Source organism: Cynocephalus volans, chromosome 10 (genome assembly GCF_027409185.1).
Source record: "Cynocephalus volans isolate mCynVol1 chromosome 10, mCynVol1.pri, whole genome shotgun sequence".
NCBI lineage: Eukaryota > Metazoa > Chordata > Mammalia > Dermoptera > Cynocephalidae > Cynocephalus > Cynocephalus volans.
Genome location: NC_084469.1, coordinates 73448859 through 73473033, shown reverse-complemented (window position 1 = coordinate 73473033; position 24175 = coordinate 73448859). Strand labels below are relative to the sequence as shown.

General features: G+C 50.8%; 1 protein-coding gene across 8 annotated transcripts in view; it reads left to right on the top strand.

Annotated features, from left to right (window-relative positions):
• The window catches only part of NDRG4 (NDRG family member 4), a 42492-nt gene that overhangs the window by 7735 nt on the left and 10582 nt on the right, over positions 1-24175 (top strand). For 7 of the 8 annotated variants that reach the window (XM_063109266.1, XM_063109265.1, XM_063109261.1 and 4 more), the window contains exons 2-3: positions 13551-13645; positions 17775-17819. In XM_063109266.1, coding sequence (XP_062965336.1) covers positions 13574-13645; positions 17775-17819 — 117 coding nt within the window. In that variant the 5' untranslated portion in view covers positions 13551-13573. The remainder of the gene's footprint in view (positions 1-13550; positions 13646-17774; positions 17820-24175) is intronic. The other variant, XM_063109260.1, reaches the window with a different exon arrangement.

The following is a 24175-nucleotide window of genomic DNA, read 5'->3' as shown; positions in this document are numbered from 1 at the left end:
CCTAGAGTGGACCATGGTGGTGCCATTTGAGTGCGGTGGGGAAGAGGCCCGTGAGGCCCTCTGATCCCATGCTGGGGCCTGGCTGCCTGCGTGTGTTCGCCAGAGGGATGAGCAGGATACTGGGCTTCACTCGGCTCTGAACCATGCAGGAAAGAAAGAACTAGAAGTTACATTAGGTCTCTTGGTTGCAAGTGACAGAAACTGAACTTAGACTGATGCAAAGAGGGGAACCTGGGGTGTCCATGGCCAGCACAGTGGATCCAGGGCCACCAGGCTCTGCCACTCTCTCCCCACTCCTGTTAGTTTGGTTTTTGGGTTGGTTAATTTCTAAGTCAGGCCCTTCCTCGCAATGGCGAGATGGCTGCTGGCTCACAGACCTTCGTCCTGATAAGTCCAGCAAAGAGCTTCTCTTTCCCAAGGAGTCCAGCAAAGGTCTGTTTCCCAATGGAGGCCATGCCCATGCCTGCACCACCTCTGAGGCTGGGACATGTGCTCTGTCACTTGGATTCCAGGCCACTCGCCTCCTCTGACCGTCTCCTACCTCAGTGGCTTCTCACTCTACTTTGCTGCTTTCTCTTCATTGTCCTTTTCCAGGGCTCAGTCCTGGGACATCTTCTCTGTCCTCATCCACTCTCTTGCTGCCCTTGTCTAGTCTCTGTGGTGATGTGTTTGAAGCGCCAGCCTCCCAAGGGTCTGAACTTCAGACTCTTCCATCCTCCTGCCTGTTTGCAGCTCCACCCAGCTCAGGTCTAAAGCCAAACCCCTCGTCTTTCCCTCAAAACTTTCCTTCCAAGGTCTTTCCCAACTCATGAAAGATGACCTTGTGCCTCCAATGGCTCAGAACAAACACCAAGTCACCCTTGACACACTTCTCCTTCTCTCATACTCCACATCTGATGCATCTACAGGTCCCATTGGCCCCACCTCCAAGACATACCCAGGATCTGGGGACTTCTCACCACCTCCACTGCTGCTGCCATGTGGCAGCCACCAGCATCTCTCTCCTAGATTATCACAATAACAAGTCTCCCCTCTTCCACCCTTACCCCCAGGTCTGTTCTTCACATAGCAGGAGGAGGGATCCCTTACCATGAAAACCCCGTCACATCACCCCTCTGCTCAGAACCCTCCAATGCACTTTTACATGTAGAGGAAAAGCCAGAGTTTTTCTATCAACCTTCAAGGCTAAAAATGACCTGGCATCCCCACCCTTAACTCTCTGTCCCTATCTCTTCCTCCTCTCCCCCTCCCACGCACCTCTCCAGCCACCCTGGCTTCCTTCCACTTACTTGAACATGCCAGGCAAATGCGTGCCGCACAGCCTTTGCGCTTTGGTTCCCTCTGCCCTGAGTGCACTTCCCAGACACGCCCAAGGCTTGCTCCCTGATCGCCTTAGGTCTGTGCTCATGTGGATTTCTCAGCAAGACTCCTCACTCTTACCACCCTGTTTCAGACTGCATCCTGTAGCCCCCACTCTGTGTCCCCTCCTGTGACCTTGCTTCCTCCATCAGAACGTCTGACACACCGTACATTTACTTAGATTTGTTGATTGCTTGCCTCCACCCCTAGCAAGCTCCACAAAGGTAGGAATTTTTGTTTGTAATAGCCAGTATTTAATTGTCAGTGCCTAGAACAGTGCCTGGAACACAGTAGGTGCTCAATCAGTATTTGGTGGATGAATGAATGAATAAATGGCTTAGGCCTGGGCCACCTGGCCAATGCTGGGGGAATGATCATCTCTGCTTGAACCACATGGACTGAGAGTGGGGGAGGGAGGTCTCCCAAAGGGAAACCCAGGTACTGTTACAAGAAGAATGGACCTGGGTGTTGGGTGGGCACCAGTGCAGATAAGCTCTCCTGTAGACATTGTATCAGAGGCAGGAAGACTCTGGAAAGTACTTGGAGTAAAGTCCCCTGCCAGATGAATGTTATTCTTCAAAGTGCAAATAAATTAGGCATTTCAGAGGGGTGGGGGCTTGCCATGAGAAAAATACCCAGTAACAAAGATGCCCTTTAGGCTCTCTCTTTACTGAAGACTATATTGCAGACTTCTGAGAAGGAGGAAATGCGTTGCCTTGGCTCACCTCTTGAGTCTTGCACAAAGATCCAGGACATTCTGGGAAATTTACCAAATTGGGCAAAGACACACAGCTGAATTGAGTGAGGCACCTGTGTTAAAGAAACTTGTGAATCTGTGCCCCAAAGTGCCAAGCTAAGCTTTTTAGCTTTTTAATGTAGGTCATGGTTACCTGTGTTGATATAGTTATTGTGAACTTGCAAGGTATGGGTTAGAAGGAGCTGCTGGCTCACTTGTTTAAGCCATCTGGATGGAACTGCATCATGGATTATGCTGCCCACTGGAGAGAGGAAGCAGGCTCTAGGTTAGCTATAACGTTTCCCTATTTCCCTTTGGAGAAGTCCCTTATCTTTCCTTTTTCCTTGACCTTCTTTAGTATGTTAGGGTGGGTGTCCAAGAAAAATGTCCCAAGTTTAGATTAGCTTTAACAGTGTGACAGAAAACCCATGATAATAATAGATTAAACAAAGTAAGAGTATTTCCCTCTTTCATAAACAGGGTCTGGAGTTAGACCATCCCAAATCATGGCTTCATGGTTCTCAGGTACCTAGACTTCTGCTATAATGCTGCTTTACCACCTTTAATGTCCTGTCTCAGGGCTCAAAATGGCTGTTCAAGCTCCTGCCATCATATCTGTATTCCAGCCTGCAGGAAAGAGGAAGAGTCAAAGACTGGAACGTCACCTCTTTTAAGAACACTACCCCAAAGTCACATGCTTCCATTTATATGGCTTTATTTCCATTGTCCACTTGCCCATCTAAAATCCGGAGATCTATTATCAAGAAAGAAGGTGAAAATAGATATTGGAGGTTGATTAGCAGTCTCTGCCACAGAAAGACTCTTTCACCAGTTCCGTACAGAAGCTGCCCAAATAGAATGTATTATTGGGATTTTGGTTCCATCTGCCCTGGCCCTTGGTCTGGGGATTAGAGGTTTATTATGTCTGTGTTTAACACCTGGAGCTGTGCTATGTAGAGAAACAGAGTTCAAACATTGGTGCTGTGGCTCAGCTTCTAGCTTTATAAAAAAGCTATGTTATGTCCATTCAAAGATGCATATTTTTTCATGCTTTAACATCTCTACAATCAGGATGCATCATACAGTCTCTGTTGGTGAGGTGGGCATCATGATTTAGCTGTTACTGCCATCACACGAGCATCAGAATTTGCAGAGTGGATGTCAGCAGCTTGGAAGGAAATTCTGGAGACAGTAAGGCAGCAGTCTTGAGAAATGCTGCACCACCCGCATTCTTGATGCCTGAGAAGCCCAGATTGTGTGGAAAAACATGGGCAGCAGCAATTCCAAGACAGAGAGATTCAGAGGCATCGGACTTGGAATGTGAAGTTTTAGAAAGACCTTCAACAATTTATTTCAATTATATTTTCCTTTTAAGGAATTCACAAGAGAGAGAGATGCATTAAAAGTCTGGATCTAGGGCCAAACCCGTGGCGCACTTGGGAGAGTGTGGCGCTGGGAGCGCGGCGACTCTTCCGCCGCGGGTTCGGATCCTATATAGGAATGGCCGGTGCACTCACTGGCTGAGTGCCGGTCACAAAAAAGGCCAAAAAAAATTTAAAAAATAAAAAAATAAAATAAAATAAAAGTCTGGATCTAAGTCTAAAATAGTTCTTTCTGTAAGTACAAAAAACCTGAATGATAACTTGTCATGTGGGTAGCAATTCTGAAACTACTTTGTGTGTATCCTAGGAATGAACAAATGAGCAAATAAATGTATTGTGGATGATGAGAAACGGGTTTCTCACCACTGGAGAAAATTACAAATAAAGGGAGGAAGCTAGAATAAACTCTAGTGTAGAATTGGAATTAGAGATATCAGTATAAATCCCAAATTTTTAATACATATACAGATGGATAGATCTAAGAGTGTGTGTGTGTGTGTGTGTGTGTGTGTGTATTTATATACATTTCCTAGCTCTGCTTGCTGAGACGTCCTAGACCAATGACAGTCCAGTAACGATGAGCACACCTAGTGCTCACATTTCGGTTTCTAAACATCACTCTCCAATAAAAGGAGCCAGGGATCCTTGGAGAAGTGACTGATTCCAGGGTTGGGGCAGAGAAAGTACAAGATGAGTTTAGGACATCTAATGAGACTGGAAAATTAGAAACTACTCAAAAAATGATGGGTGCATGTTAAAAGGACACAAGAGCCAACCAGAAGGAACTCTCAATGGCCAAATCTGGCCCAGTTTGAACAATCAAATAAATAATAATAATAATGAATTTTAACTCATAGAATAAAACACATATATCCATGAGTACCTACTGATATAAATAAATAATTGAATAAACAAATAACTGGAGGAGAAAGGATAGCTCTTTCTTACAGGAAAATTCCAATTAATGAATATAGAAGGGATAATAGAAATAGAAAATTATCATAAGGCAAACACCAAAGTAATGATTGTTGTAGGCAAGAATAATCAGTGTTTGCTAAAATTAGTGGGCCAAAGTATGATAAGAAACAGGATATTTGCATGTCTCAAAGGATCTTCCCACAAGATACTTATTGATTACAAAGGGAAAAATAGTAACTTTATAGCAGAGAAACCTGGCGGATACCACCTTAGTCAAGCAATCAAGGTTAACATCTCCGATGATAAGACAGAGTGACAGATCCCGCCCGGTATGATGCAATGAGAAGGCACATCACTTATGTTGTATTCTTGCCCAAAATGTATAACTTCAGTCTAACCATGAGAAAACAATAGACAAACCCAAACACTGTACAGATTAACTAGCCAGTACTCTTCAAAAGTGTCAAGGTCATAAAAGACAGAAACTGGGCAACTGTCTCAATTGAAGGAAGCTGAGGATACAGGACAACTAAATGCAATGTGGTGTGCTGGACTGGGTCCTGGATCCAAAAAAAAGCATTGTTGGGAAAACTGGTGAAATTCACTAAGGTGTGTATATTACTTAACAGTATTGTATCAGTGTTTTATTTCTTGGTTTCTCTAATTTTATTATGGTTCTGTAGCATGATAATATTAGGGGGAGCTGGGTGAAGGGTATGTGGAAAATTTCTGGGCCTTTTTGGTTTTTTTGCAATTTTTCTGTAAGCCTACAGTTTTTCCAACATAGGAAATTAAAAGTGGGGAAAATATTATGTCTTAATTTAATTGGCAGGTTTTTTTTTTTTTTCTTCTTCTTCTTACTGATACGTAAAATGTTAGTGTCACTTATAACCAGTGGTATCTTAGATTTGATAAAATCTGGTGTATGGAATAAAAATCTCCCTTTTACACTCTTTCAAACCCATATTCTTCCCCAGAGATAAACATTGTTACAGTTTACCCTAAATCATTTGAGGACTTTAAAAATTTGCCAATATATGTGCCAATATATGTTGAGTGAATATATATTTTTTACGTAAATGGGATTATTAGGGCTGGCCCTGTGGCTCACTTGGGAGAGTGGGGTGCTGGTAGCACTGAGGCCGCAGGTTCGGATCCTATATAGGGATGGCTGGTGCGCTCACTGGCTGAGCGTGGTGCAGGCCACACCGTGCCGAGGGTTGCGATCCCATTACCAGTCAAATAAATAAATAAATGGGATTATTATACTTATTATATTGGACATGCCTTTTTCTCTTAACTGCATGTTTTAGAATGCTTTCCCTGTCTGTTTGAGTGGAGCTGCCTCATTTTTTAATAGCTGCATGGTACTCCAGGGTATAGATGTTCCATAATTTGTTTAACCGTCCTCCTGATGTTCATTTAGGTTTTTTCACTTTTCTACTATTCCAAACGGTGCTGCAGTGAACATCCTTGTGCACTGCCTCTTAGTGTACACACGGGTGTTTTTCTTTAGGATAAATACCTAGAACAGAATTACAGAGTTGACAGACGTTTGCATTTGAAAAACTACCAAGTTGCCCTCCAAACAAAGTTGAACCCGCTGCAGTTTAATTAATAGTATATGAGAATATGTGCCCATTTCCCCAAAACCCCACCAACACTGGATGTTATCAGTCTTTTAACAGTCTGCAGTCTGAGTGAAGAATGCTTCATTATTTCATTTACTCATGTCTTTTGGTTGAACAAAAATGTATCGGTGTCTTCCCTGTGCCCAGCACTGTTGTAGACTCTAGGGACGTTGCGTGGACAAAACAGACAAGTCCTTGCCCTCTGGGAGTCTCTGAAAGGTGACGTTTGAGAAATGATGCCCCTGGTTTCATTTGCCTTTCTCTGATGGCTACTGAGGTGGCACGAACGCTTTTCATATGGTCATTCTTCTCCAAACACCCTGTCCCAGACCCTTGCTCATTTTTCCATTGAGTCCGTGGTCTTTTTCTTTCTCCTGCTGAGGCTGGAATGGGAGAACTAAGACGACTGCCCTCTAGGGGATTATCAGAGGCACAGGTAGGATTTGAAAGTGAGGAGAAAACCCAGATTGAGATACAGGAAGTTGGGAATGCGCGGAGGTTTTGTCTGCCCCCTCCAGGATTGGTAGCCAGACTCACTGCCTTGGAAACCTCTCACCAGCCCACCCCCCGCCAACCAACATTGTACCAAATGGTGGCCTCTCTCGAAAGGATCTTCAAGCCTTGGCAGTGTGCACTTGATTACTACTTTATGCCTAATGTTATTGAAACAGCAATTTTTTTTTTTTTTCCAGCGGTTAGTCAGTTCAGGATCAAACCCTGGACCTAGGTGTTATCAGCACCGTGCTCTAACCAACTGAGCTAACCAGCCAGCCCCAGAACAGTGAAATTTGAGCTGTAAAAATGTTTATTCTGTGCTCTTTCTACGGCTTCTGTGGACAGGTCAACCAAGAGGATTTCCAGTCTGTCCTCAGTTCAGTTCACCAGTTATCAAGCCTCTGTGTGTCTGGGCTCTGATGGGGTTGGGCAGAGGAGGAAGATCAGGTCTCTGTCCTCTGGGAGGTTACAGTAGGGAGGTTAAACCTCTCATCCGTGCATCAGTGGGTTATTGAAATAACATAGCCCTGACATTAGCATACGGCCTCTAGAACCATACACGTCAGGGTCTAGAGCCTGTATGCTCCTGTATGCTAATACGTCTAAAGCACGTATGCTAATGTATGCTAATGTCCATCGCTTACCAGTTGTAAGACCTTGGGCTGGTTATTTCACCCCTTCATGCCTCACCACCTCTGCTACAAGATGAGGACAATAATAGTACCTGTCTCAGAGAGATGTTCTGAGGAGTAAATGGATTTACACGTGTAAAATGCTAAAACAGTGCCTGGAACAGAGTAGGTGCTCAGGCAGTATTAACAATTATTTTTGTTAGTATTATCATCGCAGGGATATGGTGAAGAAAGGCATGGCAGGCAGAGGGAATAGCAGGAACCAGGCACGGGCTTCCCATGGGTAGGATGTGCCTATTGAGTCAGCCGGGGCCTATAGCCGTAAGTGTCAGAATCCAGATATGGCTGCCTTAAGCATAGTGGGACTGTGCTGGGTGTGTGCATGCGTGTCTGTGTGTTGGCAGGGTGGTGGTGGCTTCGTGGGGGGATGTATAGGCCCAACCTAAGGAAAAGGCAAGATAACTGGTCTTGTTCAGGTAGGACATAATCAAGGGGCTGTCACTAGAGAGAGGAAATGGAGGCTGAGCTGGAAGAAAAAAAAAATTGTCCCCTGCATCCTCCTGCCCAGCTACCTACCCAGGAAGACAGAACACATGTAGGATGGGTGTAAGAGCATGGGCCCTGGGTCTGCTTCCAGGATCTGCCCCAGGGGACTTGTGTTACACTTCTCTCTGTGTAACCGAGATGCAAAAAAGATTACTCAAAGCAACGTGAATGCAATGAGAAGCCTGGAGGGTCTGTACCCCAGCAACTCCTCTGTTAGAAGGAGAAAACTGGGTACAGCCCCGGTTCAAAGTTAGCTTTTGTTTTTTATTGTAAAGACAAGGAAGTTTCATAAGAAAAATCAGTTGACTCAATCTTTTCAAAGGGAGACAAAGACATGAGCAGTGTGACAAAAGTTATCTACGGATAAAATAGCTTAAACAGTGGAAACTCGTAACATTATTTAAGAATAATTGTCTCTAAAGTTTCCACCGACAAACAGCTTGCCCTTAGCAAACATTTTTTTTTACAATTTTCCCTACAGCAGTTCTTTAAAATCTCTTAACAGGATCGGCATGTCAACCACCTGTTAGCTCTAAAATCATTAAAGTATACAATCCCATACTTAAACAGTGATTAGAGTTGATAAGATGGGCTGTTGCCATGCTATCTGTGGACTTTTGTCCCCTAAATCGAGGGCTTTTGCCCCATACAGGTATTATCTAAAAACTCTATTCTAAAAATCAACTGAGAACCAAGATTTCTAACCCTCTACAGACTTGTACCTGTCACTCCTTCCAGTTTGTTGTTTTTCCTCTGTGAAATGGGGATGCTGAGGGGTGGTCTAGTCCCCATCCCAGCCCCACTCCCAGTGTTGTCCCAACCCTCTGAGATCAGGATAGGGACAGGGAGAGTGAAAAGAGGGGCCAGCTCCCTGGGTGGCTCCAAACTCCCTACATAGTGCAGTTGAAAGGTGATTCCCTGATTTCTGGGGTTCCAGGTTTCTGGGGCTTCTTTTCAAATCATGGCACTGGTATATTGTAGGCCTCAGCTACATAAACCACTGCCCGATGTGTCATTGAGCACTGACTCTGGTCCAAGGCTGTGGGGACACACTGGGCCAGCAGTGCCTGGAGGGGTGCTTGGGTGCACAAGCTTGGACGTGGGTCCGTGCTCCACCTTTGTGACATCATTCTTTATCTGTGGCATAGACCCCTTCACCAGGGTGGAGATAGCCAGGCCCAGTCTGGCGCTGCCCTTGTTATGTCTCATTTCATTTACTTGTGCTTTTCTTTTAATAATGGGACCTTATAACTGTCAGGAGTGCAGCATGCGCAAGGCCGGACCAGAGCTTGGACCAGACCTTGTCCATGACCTGCCAGGGTCCCCTTCACTGTTGTGGTTGAAAGAACACAAGCCATTCCACAGTTCTGCCTCTTATCTCTGTTACTTGCTCCCTCCCTGACCCACAGATCAGGTTCCTCTGTGTGGCTTCTACTGAACACACTGACTTTACTCCTTTAAGTCTTGCCTTTCTTCAGTTCGAGTGTTTCTCAGTGGAAAAGCTGCGGGTGTTTGGGGGTGGGGAGCAATTCTTCACTGTTCAGCACTGTCCCCACATTGCATGACCTCCTTGCCTCTGGCCCCCAGTGACCAGATGTTGATAGGAGCCCCTGTCATTGAGACAACCAAAAATCCCCACTTGTATTTCCAAATATCCCCCACCATCCCCTACCACTACCTGACTACAGATGCTCCTCGACTTACGATGGGGTTACATCTGGATAAACCCATTGTAAGTGGAAAATATAGTTCACTCACCAATATATTGACATAAGTCATCCAAATGTGACCCCGCTGTAAGTCAAGGAATGTACTAAATAAGTACTGCTTTTGCGCCATTGTAAAGTCAAACCATTGCAAGTTGGGGACCATCTGTAGTTCTCATTCAACAACTGCTTTATTCTGTTGGATGTGTAACTACTACTGAACAATCTAATCTAAGCATTTATTAAATAGTTTCAGGAATAACCATGGTAACCACTTGTATTTTTAACCCTAATAACTCTGAGGGTTCACGTGGCTTAGGCCTCAGCATAGAATCACATTTAAAGAGACACAAACCAGCAACCCAAAGTCATTAAAACCAAGTGCATTTTCTCCTAAAGAACCCACCCACATTAACACTACTCAGGAGCCCCTTTCAAACACTCCCCAATTCTCCTTTGCCCTTGAGGGGCCTCTCACGTCTCTGTCACCTGAACAAAGAGGCTGTGTTTTCTCTCCCTCGTCCCTTTACCATCTCTTTCCTATGTACATCAGCGTAGCCTCTCTGCTAGCAGGTATGACAGAGACATACCTAGTAGAGACAGGAGGAAAGGGAACTCCAGAGAGGTTTTAAGTAAGAAGGGGGAGACTATACTTTCAGGGATCATTTCTATAGTTCACTAAATAGACAGAGAAAGATAAGAGAGACCCTGCTCACCTATGTTAAGTTGATTTTGTCCCATTCAAATATGTACAAAAGTCCTCCATTGAAAAGGCATTTTTATGTCTATTGTCTCTGTTGCACCTCAAAGCTTTCTGAGAAAGCTAATGCTTCCTCAGAGGAAGGCTAATGCTCCCATTTTGCAAATAAGTGAGCCTTTTAGTGATTTGCCCTAGATAAAGCTAGGTAGGGAGTGATAGGGAAGGAATATTGGCTGTGGTTCCAGTGGCGCCAGGCCTAGCCACGGATAGGTGGAAGGGCTGGGATTCGTCCCAGGCCCATTGGGTTTCAATGCTCCGTCTTCTCTTTAGGGAATAAGGAATAAAGAGGTGAGAAAACAGCAGAGCAAAAAAGAGCCATCCCAGTCCCCTCATCAACTCCCGCCCGCCCTGTGCTATTTAACTCCCTGCAGACCTTAACCAGGCTTTGTTTGTGGAAAGTTGATTCTTATCATTTATCATCTAGCCACTTTTTAAAAAAAATCATATTACGACAAGCAAACAGAAAGGACATTGTTGGGTGGGAGGGGAGAGAGGGAGGAGGGAGGGAGGTTTCCGTAATGGGCCACAATAATCAACCACATTGTATATTGACAAAATAAAATTTAAAAAATAAATAAATAAAAAATAAAAAATAAATCATAGCTTTCTTTGGAAGAAACTTCTCTGCCACACCCCTGTGGGAATGTTCGCCCTGGACTCTGCCCTGGAGCCTCACAATACTCTGCCAGGCGCTGGGCTGTCTGTTTTCTGTGGGTTGAGGCATTCCCAGTTCTATGGATTATAATGTATCTCTCCGCCCCCTTCCCTGCCACCCCCTCCATCACGGGCCATCTGTCCCCACACTGCCCACTCTCAGCCTTTTTAATAGCACCGTCCTTGGGGAGGAGGGTCTCCAGGCTGGTTTTATAACAGGCCTGGGGGAGTGCGGGGACACCCCAGTGCTGCCAAGGCATTTGATTGAGCTGGGTATTCGGGGAGGCAGGCAGCTAAAAAAGTCCTAATGGAGGAAGTTTCCCAAGATGGGGCCCTCCTTTCCGCTCCCCACTCAAATAGATGGATGAGCATGCACACATCGAGAGAGGATGGGAGCGAGAGGGGGTGGGGGTGAGGACGCCTTTCTAAAAATACAGCCCATCTGCATCCTGTTAGTGGTTTCCTCGGAAACCACTGGGAACAGAGCTCCAGCAGGACACGCAAAGCAGAGACCCAGGGCTGGGGCTGGGTGGGTAGGATCCCTGCCTGCCTCCTGTGCTGAGGAGGAGCCTCTGCCAAGAGGCTCTGCAGCTCTTGTTTAGGCTCTGTGGGGCCTGGTGGCCAGCAGCTCCCAGCCCAGTACATGCAAACTGCAAACTAGACTCCAGCGGGGACCCTCATGCATTCACGAAGCAAGCACCATTTTTGTTTTTGGAACACTCTGGAGGAAGCCTAGAGAAGGCCCAGAGCTGCAGCCGGTTCTAACAGCAGCCTTGCCACAGAAGTGGATTCTGTCCCGGGCTCTGTGCCCTTGGGTTGTCTTTAACTTAGGGAGAAGCCAAAGGAGCAGCAGTGTCATGGGTGGTGGGGGGGCGGGGAGCAGGGACATCCCCAGATGGTGGGGATTGTCAGAATTTAGGGGCAGAAGAGAGAGTCTGAAGGTGTCACCCTTAAGAAAGGATAGAAATAGAGTTGAGAAGGAAGGAAGGAAGGAAGGAATCCAGGAATCAGTCCATCCATCCTCCCAGGTCAGGCGGCTGAGCACTGAACTAGGAGTCCAGTCCTGGCTCTATCCAGGCAAGTAATTGAAACTTTTCCCCATCATGATGAAATAAAATAGCACAAGAAAGCACTTTGTGAGCTGTGAAATGCTTCGCGAGAGTAAGGAATCATTACTGATCTTCAACCAAACAGTTTTTTAAAAATGTTTTTATCCTGATTTTACGTTGTAGAACCCAGTTTTCAGTCCTTCACTCAGAGATAATGCTTGTTAACTTTTTAATGTGCAGCCTTCCAGGCTTTTTGTGTGTGACTATTTGTATTTCTCATACTTAGGACAATACTGCGTATTTCTGTTGTAACTGCTTTTTCTATTTATTACGACACAAGCATTTTTCCCATGTTGTTAAGTAATCTTTTACAATTTATTGACCCATAATTTATTTATCTAGTGTGCTATTGATGGACATTTAGCTTCTTCCAGTTTTTCTCTGTTATAGGTGGCACTGTGGTGAGCTTTCTTATAGATAAACCACTAGTCTCCCTCTCTGATTTCCTTAGGAAATTTTTCCCAGGGAGAGGATTGCTGAGTCTGAGAGTATGAACCTTTTAAATAATTTTAATTTATTTTGCCAAACTGCCCTCCAGGAAGACGTGTCAATTTATACACCCACGAATACTATAAGAAAGTGCCGGTTTGGGTGCATCTTTGCTAGCACTGCAGACTTTAGCATTTCCGTTGGCCAAAATAATAATAATAATAATAAAGTATCATGTTTTAATTTGAATTTTTTTGACTTCAAGTGAGTTTGAATATTTTTCCATGTATTTAATGGCCAATTTAAATTTTTTAATGGATTTCCAGATCATGTCCTTGGCTTGTTTTCTCTTGGTGCATTTTGATCTATGCCATCCTAAAATCCAAGTGAATGACTGTGATTCCAATTCTAGAATTGAGGGGTCCTGGTGCCCTGTCCGTTTCTCTTCCTCCCTACTCCCCCACGGCTGGTTCTTCCAAACACACACACAGACATGCATACACACGTGGACCCATCTGACCCTTTCGTCCCCTGAGATTCAGATGCCCCCAGGGTCTCCCAAGAACTAGGGCCTGAGACCTACCTTCTGGCAGCTGTAGGTTGAGTGGACTCTGTGTGTCATCCCTTCCCTGTTGGTGGTGTGACCTGACTGGCACCTGATCCTTCAGCATCACTCTGCCTGCCACACTGCCGGTGCCCCCTTCTCCCCTCCTAGGACGGTCCTCACCCACCGTTCCTCTCCACCCCCCTCTGTCCTCCAGAACCTCACTGTCCACTTCTGAGCACTGGGGGCCCTCCACAGAGGACTTCTGTCTGTTACTAAGTCTTCATTTGGCCTCTGCATACTTGCCTCTCTGCTTCTCAGTAAATGCAAAATTTTGCTTGTAATTGTTTTAGGGATCCTCGTGGTGCTTTTCCAATTTTTTTTTTTTTGGAAACATGTTTTAACTTTTAAGAGCAAGTGATGTGACATCCCTGAGCCAAACGGGCCTGTCTTGCAGAAGGAGACGTTGGTGCCCTGGGGGAAGCGCTCGGGATGGGCTTGCGTTTGGGGCCGAGGGAGAGGGACAAGTCAGTGTGGTCTCCGCTGCCCCCGCCCCAGCCCTGGCTTGCGCTGTCCTCTGCCCGGGAGATTTAGAGCAGGGCCCGTGCGTCCTGCCGCAGCAGGCTGCAACCTCCCCCTCCCTCCCTAGGGCTCTTGCTCCACGACGTGACCATGGCCGGGCTGCAGGAGCTGCGATTCCCCGAGGAGAAGCCGCTGCTGCGGGGCCAGGACCTGGCCGAGCTGGTGAGTAGCCCCTTCGCGGTCCTGGGGCCGAGCGCGCCACCTCGTGGCCAAGAGGGACGCCGCGCGCCCTCCCCGCAGTCTTGGCCATGGGAGTGAGCTTTGCTGAGAAGCCTTGTTCCCACCTTGGGAGAGTTCCTGAGCTGGCCTGAGTGTCCACGTTACTAAGACCCAGCCAACCTCACCGTGGCTTCGGCTGTCTTTGAGGCTGGAGGCTCTTCAGGAGAGTTATCCGCATTTGAATGATGAGAAAACTGAGGCACAGAAAGGTGAACTCACTTGGCCAAGGTCACGTGGCTAGCGGGGAATGAGGGCATACTCAGCCTGGGTTCTGGGCAGCCTAAGAGCCCCAAGAAGGTGACCGCTAGGCAGTGCTGCCTTCAGCGGGAGCCCGGTGCTCCTCCATCTGAGGGGGCCTTTCTTTGACTCCAGCCTTCTGTCTTTTCCTCACAAGCCTCAGAGGTACCAGGGCCAGCTTCCGATAGTGCCTGCCAGGGGCAGTGGGACTGAAGCATTCAGAGGTTGCGATTTTGTCCCAAAGGCCTCTCAGTCAGGGCACCAAGCATTAGATTCCAAAGTTACTTCTACCCCACACTTTCTTGTGGTGGTGACACCCTGTCCACCTTCCCTTTCCCTCCCTCCCAGCACCATCTTGATGGTGACTGTGACACAAACGACTTTGCAAGGAGAAGCTGTAGGGCATCCTTGAATTCTGGGGCATTAGTGCTGGGGGTCCCTGCTGGTTATACTGTTCTGGCCCCCCAACTTTACAGATGGGGAAGCCAGGAGCCCAGGCCCTCAAATCTTCAGCATGCTGCCCTTCTCTGTCTCCCTCTGCTTCCTGCCAAAAGGAGGTGAGCTGTAAAGCCACTGGCAGGTGTTGGGACCCAGTGGCCAGCTGGGGCTCCAGGAGATCCAGCCACATGAGGCTGGTGGCCCTGCCCCCCGAAGGGTACAGTCTTATCTCAAAGACAGAAAACTGAGTTGGCTTATAAGACCTGGACTACCTGAGGGCAGTGGTCAGGGGCCAGCTGCTGAGCTACACACTTAGCATACCCTTTATTCTAGATGCACTCACTGCCTGTGCCAAGCCCCCATGATCTCTTGCTGGGATGCTTGCAGGACCCTCCTCACTGGTCTCCTTACTTCTCCTCTTGCTCAGACAATCCTTTTGAAATACATCGTGTCTGCTGAAAGCACGCCAGTGGCTGCCACCTCTCAGAATTGAGCACAGTCGTTCCTGGGGCCCAGGATGTGACCTGTACCCACCCCCCATGCTTCCCTGGGCTCCCTCCTCTCTAGACTTCTTGCACGTGCTGATCATATTCCCAGCAGTTCCCTCTGCCTGGGATATGCGAGGCCAGAAATGTGCAGGGCTGGCTTCTCATTTCATTCAAATGCACCCTCCTCAGAGGGGCCATCTCTGACCGCTGGGTCTAGTGTTGACACCCGACCCACTCTGTCCCTGTTCTTAGCACTTGCCACTACCAGCCCCTGGTAGCAGAAGAAAGAAGAAAGAAGTTTCTTAGAACTTTCTGGAAAGTCCCTCCTCCCACACCAGCCTGCCTCTGTCTTTTTCTGCTGCAGTTGATGTCTCACTTCATCTCACCCACCACCAGGACCAGAGTTTGCCACCACGACGTCCCCACTCCTGTGTGAGGAGGGACATGTGAGGGTCTGCGTTCGGTCTCCCACAGAGGCTTCTCTCCTTTCTGGAGTCAGCACAAGCCCTGTGCTGTGGCCCTGGTCATATCTGCTTCTTCCAAAGTCTCATTAAAAGCCCCAATCCCAAAACAACCTCCCCAAGTGATCTTTCCAGATGTCACTGAGGCTCTGGTGTAGTCCTGCCCCTTGCTCTGCCTTCAAGAGCTATTCTGACTCTCTCTCAGGCTGTGACACTCACACTCAGATTCTTCCTTTCTGGCTGCAGTGTGTGTAAGTGCCCGTCCTTTTCACTTTTTATATCTTCTGCAATCTGCCGGGTGCAAATTCTTTGAGTCCAGGGAGGAGTGAATACTTCTGCCCGTTTACCCACATCCCTCCTGCCACATCACACTGCCTTGCCTCTGGGGACTCAACTGCTAGGTGTGCCTAGAGCTCCGTGGGAGAGTTGCTGCTGGTCCCCCCTACACGCCTGTGTCCCTGTCTCTGTCTCCTGCACACTGCTCCTGGCCTCTCCACCTCCTCTTCTGGGCCCCCTCTCCTGCCTGCTTTCCTCTGAGTGATCACTCAGTGCCCACGGGACCTACAGGGCATCTGAACTGGCTTGTGTTATTTCTGCTGTTTCCTGGCTTCTGGGTGCTGCCTCCCACACCCCCGTCTCCGGGGCCCCCCACACTCTGGGAGCACACAGCACACCCTGCCATTATCTGCCTCATCCTTATTGTTAGATTTTGTTTTTACCAAAACTGCCTCCTCCCTCCTTCTCTGAGATAATTGTCCTCTTAAGGTCTCCAGTACAAAAAACCTCCCACATCTACTCCCCCAGCCCCCTGTGTGCAAGGCCTTTGGGTGGGAATATTCATCGATAACCAGCCCTGTCCCCTCCCCCAGCCGCTTCCCCTCAGAGGTTCCAGGAGTGGCCACCTCTGTCCTCGCTTCCCTCGCTGTCCCCTGCAGAGCCCCCAGGCCTTGGGTGAGCCAGTAGAGGAGGCCTGGGTGTGGCTGTTCTTCATAATCTGTCACAGGTGCCCGAAGCCTGGCTCTCCTCTTTAGGTGTGAGAGTCCCTAGTGCCATCTGGCTTTCTCCACCACCCCACCTGCCAGAATGCAGGTGGCTGAGCTTTTCCTTGTTTTGAAAAAAATATCAGAATTACTGGTTTCATTCTTTTCCTTCCCACTCTTGGGATTTGGGGTCTGACTTTAGTAACTCATCCTTTCTCCGTTACTCTCCAGTAACGTCCTGGAGAGTACGTTCATTCATTATCATTCATTATCATCTCATTTATCCACATGTTTATTCAATAGGAGAATCTATAGCATACAAAGCCCAGGGTGGGAGTAAAAGGACAGAATCATAGGCAACACCGTGCTTCTTATTTAATCCTCACAGACATTGAGGCTCAGAGGCTAAGTGACCTGCCCAGGAGCTCACCACCTCGCAAAGGGGAGCGGAGAGCTTTCTAGACAGACACAGTGGAGGGCAAGGCGGGGCCCATGAGCTCTGCTCTACCCGGATGAAGTAAACCTCACCTGGGAACTTTCCTTCCCAGGCCAAAATGTGCCCAACTCTGAGCTGGCCCAGCTGCCTTGTACAGATGCGGAGACCCAGAGAGGGTGAGCCACAGGGCCAGAGCCAGGCCCAGTTGCAGGGTGTTTGTGGGCTGCTTGGTGTTAGGGAGAGCCTGGTGATTCAGATACATGGGGTTCAAGCCTCGACTCCCCCACTCTCCATCCGTGCAATCTCATAAACTGAGGATACCTTTTGAGACTCGGCCCCCTCATTTGTCAAGATCCGTTGTTCATCCTGACATGTTTGTGTTTAGGGAGCCCATTCCATGCAGGCTTTGTGCTGGGAGCACAGCCAGCCATGGTCCTGTCCCCGTGGCACCAGCAGTCCATGGGAGGGATGAGCACTAATCAAAGATTCACACTATTCAGTATAAAATGAGCCCTGGTGCTTTGAGAGCATGAAGTGGGCGGATCTGGCAAGGTGGGAGCAGCCCACTTTGTGACTTTGTGTGGGTTAGACAAGCCTCATTACTCCCAACTGTGTGGGCCTCAGCTTCCCCATCTCTAAAGTGGGTGTGATAGTCCTGCCTGCCTCTTCCCTCCTTCCCATGCCTCTGCCTTGTGTCCTGATGGTCAGACCTTGGAAACTGTGGGTAAGAGGAGAAAATGATGAACAACAAGGATTTGGGGTCAGATTCCACCACTTTCTAGCCCTGTGGCGCAGCCTCTCTGACCCTCACCTATAAAGTGGAAATCTTCGCATTTTAACTTAATGAGCTCATGGGCTCATCCATCAGGTACTTGATAGCCCGGTGCCCAGCACTTGGCAAGTCCTTGACTGCTTTTGTTAACATTAAGACGGACTGGGGAGCAGAGACAGAATCTGCTCAGGGCAGAGCCCCTGGGGGCCCCCAGGCCAGCTGGGGCCTAATGTGCCACCCCTCTATTTGCCTTCCCGTAGGAGAACTCCGACACCTTCCTCTTGGCTGCAGACACAGACTGGAAGGTAGGTCAAGGCTCAGCCTCCCGAGGTGTGGGGCCGACAGCTGGCCGACCACTCACCCCAGCCGGCCAGGTCCCAGAGGAGGGTCACAGGCATTCTCTGGGACCCCAGCCTGGAGGAGCCTCCAGGACCAACCCCACTGCTCACAGCCGCTCTGCCTGCCCCTGCCCAATGGAGAGATGTCCGAGGGGGAGGCGGTCTGACCCTCCTTGAGCAGGACAGTGGGTGGGGGGAGTGAGGACGGAGCAGGGAGTAAGGGGTGTTGTCATCCGAATCAGCATTTTCCTCCAATGAAAGCCAGGTGGATGATCCAAAATAGCTCCTGTTTCCATGGCAGCAGTTGCCGGGACAATCATGCCCTCTTTAGTTGGTTGCCAGATCCTCCGTGAAAACTGAAATCACTCTTTGTTTTTGCCCCTCTGTGTGATGATGGTCCTCACTTGGCCAGCTACTTCTCCCCTCTGAGTCCCATCGTGACCGTTCATTTCCGGGTCTCAGAAAATATCTACCAGCAGACATCAGGGGAGCCTCACCAGTTCCCCAGCACCCTGGCCATCAAAACATGCTGAACAAATTCAGTCCCTTCCTCCTGTCCAGATGGAACTAGCCTCCAGGCCACTGCCTTTGTCTGAGCCTGACCTCGATTTGGGTCAGTCCCCAAGCCCCATGGCAGCACCAACCTCGCGGTCTGGACGCAGGGGTGACACGGGAGGTGGGGCTGCCTGCCAGCTCCTCCCCCAGGGCGCACAGCATTTGGGCCTGTGTGTTGGTCTCTTGGTCACGCGCCATTTCAAGGACGTGAAGGGAGGCTTGAGGACAGCCGGTGTGCACATGCTCAGGTTCCCTGGGAATGTCATCTTCAAACACAAAGGACTCTGGATCTAGGAAAGAAGGGATGAGATTCCGGCAGCAGGGAATGAATGTGAGCCCAGGAGGAGGGATGGGAGGGGAGGATGGGACAGCTGAAGGTCAGTGCAGGCACACCAAGGGAGTATGTGGACAGACAGGCCCTGAGGAGGGGGCTGGCAGAATAAAATCCCTCCACAACGTGGGAGGCCAAGGCTGGCAGTGTCGACTGCCAGCCCCCAACATACGCATGCTCGCTGGGGTCATGGAGGAGGTCCCCACTGCACCCTGGGTACCCAACTGTTTCTACTAAGCCTCCCTCTCTCCCCACTGAGCCCCTGAGCATCAGCCCCCAAATCGCCAGGCCCACCTCAGGGCAGCCACTCACAGTGTGTGAAACGCCAGTTCCCAAGATCCTTTGCTTAGTAAAGGGCAGCCTGGTGTCAAAAGGCTCCTTCCTGTCCATCCTGGTTACACCACATGGAGCTAGCTTTTTTTTTTTTTTATAGAATAACAGCCGCAAGAGTGGCCATTATCTGGACCAAGGCCTGGCAGGGATTTTATCCCTTGTTTCGCAGTGACAGGTGGCAGCACTTGCCTCAGTGGGCCTGGCCAGTAGGAGAGGTAGCAAGAGAGAGGGACTGAGAGCCAGACAGACCTGGGATGGATCCTGGCTTTGCCACTTACAAGCCACTTGACCTCCAGCACCAGTCACTGCACTTAGCTACCTCACTTTTACAGTGAGACAGGCAGCGTGGAACTCCCCGAGTGTGAGGTGATGGTGCCCACAGGCCTGGCACTTGGACACTCAGCTGTGACAAGTGACCACCAAAACATGGGGTCAGAGCCAGACTGCATGGCTGTGGTTGCTGGCTCTGTGCTCACTAGCTGCCTGATGTCAGGCAGATTACCAAACCTCTCTGTGCCTCATCTGTAAAGTGGGTATTAAGAGGATAAGATGAGGTAACACATGTAAAGGGCTTGAACAGAGCCTGGCATGTGGGAGATATTCTAGTATACATTTGCTCCTCTTAAGAATATGACCTTGGGCTCAGGCTGCTGAGGCACTAGTAAGTTCCACTGCTTACTAGCTGAGTGGAAAAATTACCTAACCTCTCTGTGCCTCAGTTTCCTCACCTTTTCTCTTGGGTTCAGGAGGCTTACGTGTGTTATCCTTGCAACTACCTATGCAGGAAGCACTGCTGTTTCTCCTATTTATAGATATGGAGGCTCAGAGAGGTTGACTGACTTGCCCAAGGTCATACAGCAAAGAAATGACGGAGCTGTGATTGGCACCAGGACTTGGCTCGTAAGACCTGAGCCTGCCTTGTCTGGCCACAGCAACTGCATAACCTCCAGCGAAAGGGCCAATAGTTTGGAGAGGCACACAGATTGTCCTATTTCTCCCCTGGCCTGGGCAGAGGTGGGGTCAGGGCTGGAGCAATTTATGCAGTTTTTTTCTCATTCTCATAGCAACTCTGTGGGAAAGGCATAATTCTTACTTTACAGTTGAGGAGCCTGAAGCACAGAGAGGTTAAAAAACCTTGCCAAGGTCACCCAGCTAGTGGGGGGGTGGGGCGGGACTTCAACCCAGTCTGTGGATTTGCAGCCAGTGAGCTGAGCAGAAATGGGGCCATGGTTTGAAGTGGGTAGTGTTAGAGGTCAGCTTGTTACTTGGGTCTGATGGTGGGGAGAGGCCACTCAGAGCAGAGACTGGAGTGGGCATAGGATGGGCTGAGGACCATGGGGGATATGGAGGACTTTGTGGGAGAGCAGAGGGCAGGGCTGTGCCTTAGCAGGCTGCCTCAGTTGGAGCCTCCTCCTGTGCCATGGTGGCTGCAGGAACAGGAACAGTGAGCATGGCCAGGATGCGAGGGGCCAGAGGACATCCTTGCTGCCCCAGGGGGAGCAGGGCCTAGCACTCTGCTCTAGGTCCCCAGAGTGAGAGGTCAGACATGGGACAGGGCAAGTCATTGGTTCCCTCAGGCAGAGTGCTGTGGCAGGTGTGGAGCAGGTCACCAGGCACTCAGGGACAGGGAGTTGACAGCCTTGCCTGAGGGCAGCCGGCCGGTGTGCAGGACTATCAGCATGAGTGGGCTGTGGCGAGTGGTGTGTTTCTTCACCAGCGAGACAGAATGGGGGCACGGGCGCCCAGCACCCCTCCCTTCCTTCTGTCACTCCTGTTCTTGCAGCCCTTAAGTTCCCTCCTCTGCTCGCCTCCCTGGCCTATTTCTCCTCCTCTGCCCTCCTCTGGCTCCCCTTCTCCTCTGTTTACTCCACCTGCATGCCTGGGGCTAGCTCACCACGCAAATCCTTGCTGCCCAGGAGCACAGGGCAGAGTCTGAGGTGGCTTGTGTGTCCTGCTCCCCAGAGACCTGGGAGCCATGTGTCACACTGGTTGGCTCCAGAAAGAGGGCTGGGGGGATGGTCTGTGGGAAGTGGGCATGTCAACCTCTACAGGCTGTCCCCCATCCCTCCTCCTTTCCCTGGTGGCCTCAAGCCCCTTGCAGCAGGATGGGGGGTGGGGAGGGCAGGGCTGGTGTGTACCCCACCACACCCCTGGTCCTGCAACCTGCTCTGGGCCCTGGCCTCAGAATCCAGCTCTCAGCAGTGTGGGTAAGCCCTTGGGCATACATGTGGACAGAGTGGGAGCTGCCCTAGGGGAGAAAGACCCCCAAGGAGGGTGCAGAAAAAGGAGTCCCCTGAAGCAGGGTGATGACCCAGGTTGCCCCAAAAAGCAGTGACTCTGCAGGTCTCCACAAGGTTAAGTGATCCAGGCCTTCCTGATAGGAAGGCTGGGCCTGGGATGCTGGGCTTGGGGCCCTCTCAGGCCTTCTGTACTCCCCAGGGCATGCATATGTGTCCTGCCCTGCCCCACATGGGTATGTGTGACTGTGAGAGGCCCTTGTGTGCCTGACACAGGGTGGACAGTGTGTGCCTCAGCTCCCATGTTCCCAGGCCACTGTAAGCAGCTGCAGCTGTTGCAGTGTGCCTGTGTGCTGGGTTCATGCATGAAAACTGCAGGGGCTGGGGACCATGGAGGATGATGTGTGGCTGGGTGGGAGGGGCAGGAGCAGGGCTGGGCGAGCGAGAACCTCAAAAGCCAATTGCAGCCAGGTTTGCCTTCCAGCAGCCAATCTGGGAGTGGGGGCTTTGAGTGAGCGAGTGGCTGCTCAGAAACCCAGCAGGGAAGAGGGGCGGGTCTAGGCTGGGCCAGGATCCACGTATAAATGGCCTGGGAGTGGTGCCCCATCACAGAGCCGACTGTCTCCCATTCGAGCTGCCCCCTCCCTCTGGACCCGAGTGACTCAGGCCTTTGTTTGCCCTTCCCGGTCGAGGCGGGTTCCCTCCCTCGGCAAGATGCCGGAGTGCTGGGATGGGGTGAGTGAGGGCTCTGGGGGCAGCGAGGCTGGCAGGGAGGACGGGGCATCCTTGTGACCTTCCCGGGGTGGAAGGGGCATCCTTCTGCCCATGTCTTGGGGGGCAGCTCTGCCTTCAGTTGCCTCAGCTTTGGCTCCAATGGGGCTCCAGTCTCCCTGGTGCCCCAGGTCTGCAGGAGTAGTTGCTAGTAGGGGGCAGCTGCTAGTCCGGGCCTGAGAGAGGAGGGAGGGGTGGCATCTCTGCAGGAAATGTAACACACTGCCTGACTTGTCTGCATGGCCTGTGTGCGCCCATGTGCCAATCTGTGTACATCCCACTGACCTGTGCTCTCTGCCTGGCGTGTGTCTGCCTAGGTGCCTGGGACCACCTCAGCCCAGGGGGTGAGGAGGTGTCCTCTCTGAGCCCCCAAGGCTGTGTTCCTGGCCTGGGTCTGCCGTCCTGTCTGTGAGGGGGGTTTCTTGGTTATTTGGATGGCTGCGCTAGAGTGCGATCCAGCACAAGGACAAGCAGTGTCTTTCTTCCTTCTTAGTTGATTGCGCAGTCCCCAGGGCACTGCGGCGCCAGCAGGACAGAGGCAGGGAGGTCTGGGGCTCCGCGATAATAAAGACGGCTTTCAGGCAGAGGTCCCTGCGGGGGAGGGGACGAGGAGAGGTCGCTATGCCTTATTTTGTAGGTGGGGGAAGGCAGCACTGGAGCCATGAGTCCACAGGGCTAGGGGCCCCCAGGTGGCCAGAGCGCCTCCTCCCGCCCCCCGGGCAGCAGGTACCCAGACCCCTTGCCGTTCTGACTCAAGGAGGGAGAGGCAAGGGCAGACCTACCCCCCACCCCTACGCCTGCCCTGCTCAGCCAGCAGACTGTGGGGTCGCTCTGCACCGAGGCGAGGACGTCAGCTCCTACCCACCCCCGCAGACCCTGTCCCCCGAATTATTGATGTGGTTGACAGAAAGAATCGCACCACCACCGTCCCCGCCGCGCGCGCGCGCGCCGAAGCCCAGCTCACAGGGCCACTCTCAGCCCTCAAGGTCACGGCCAAGGGAGACGAACAGGCTGCGAGGGGATGTCACAGCCCCCTCCCTTGCTGCCTGCAGCGCCTCCCGCCGGCGCCCACCTGGAGGGGAGGCGGGGCCTGGGCTTGACGTCACCGCGAGCCAATGGGAGCGCTCGGCCCTGGGGCTTGGGGGACTCAGAGTGCGACCCCTTGTGCAGCACCCGAGAGACCGGGGTGCTCGGCTTCTATCAGGCTGAGCTGGGTCTGAGCTCCCCGCGGAGGGAGCTCAGCGGGAGAGTTCTGCCAAGGTCACTGGGCCGCGCGGGACAGGCAGCCTGGCCAATGCCCCCATGCCCTCCTAGGCCCAGCTGTTTGCATCCCCTGGAGTTGAGCCTTAGTAGGGTGACCCCTGCGGCCGATCACCGCGGCCCAGGGGGACGGGGACTGGGTGGCCACATCAGTGCTGGGAGGGTACAAGGGGCCTCCTTGGCAGCGGAGGGCAGACACTCCCTCACACAGACCCGCGGGCGGTGGTGGTCTGGGTTCGGAGGACACTGCCCAGGGCCTGACTTCTGCCCTGCACTGGGAGCGCTGGCCCCACCGGAGAACAGCCTTAGGCCATCGCAGTTCCTTTGCCTGCCTGGTGCGCCCTTCCTGTCACCAAACCCTGCCCTCCAGAGCTGAGAGAACCTGAAGTGACTGATGCGGAATGCCGCATGGACCTCCAGCTGGGACAGGCAGCTGTAGAGGGGCTACTGCTCAGGAAGTCTCTTGGAGGGAACTTGATCTCCTCAGAAAATGCAGCCTGGAGCACATGGTCCTGACCCGAGACTGGCATCTGACAAGGCCCTCCCTGCCCACTCTGGGCTTGAACTTGGGCAATTCATTGTTCCTTTCCCGGCCTCAGTTTCCTCCTCTGTGCCTTGGGTGCATGTGAAGAGTAAATGAGAAGATGCATGAAAAGGATCTGGTCAGTGGTCACTGAGCAGGAATTGCTCCTGGATTTGATGGGCCCAGAGGGGAAGACAGGCCAGGGAAGTGGGAGGCTGTGGTGGCCTGGGCCCACCTGCAGGACAGCAGGGACATAATCAGAGCAGAAATGTTGCTCCCAGGATGTGGCCACTGGCCATGGGGTTGGTACCAC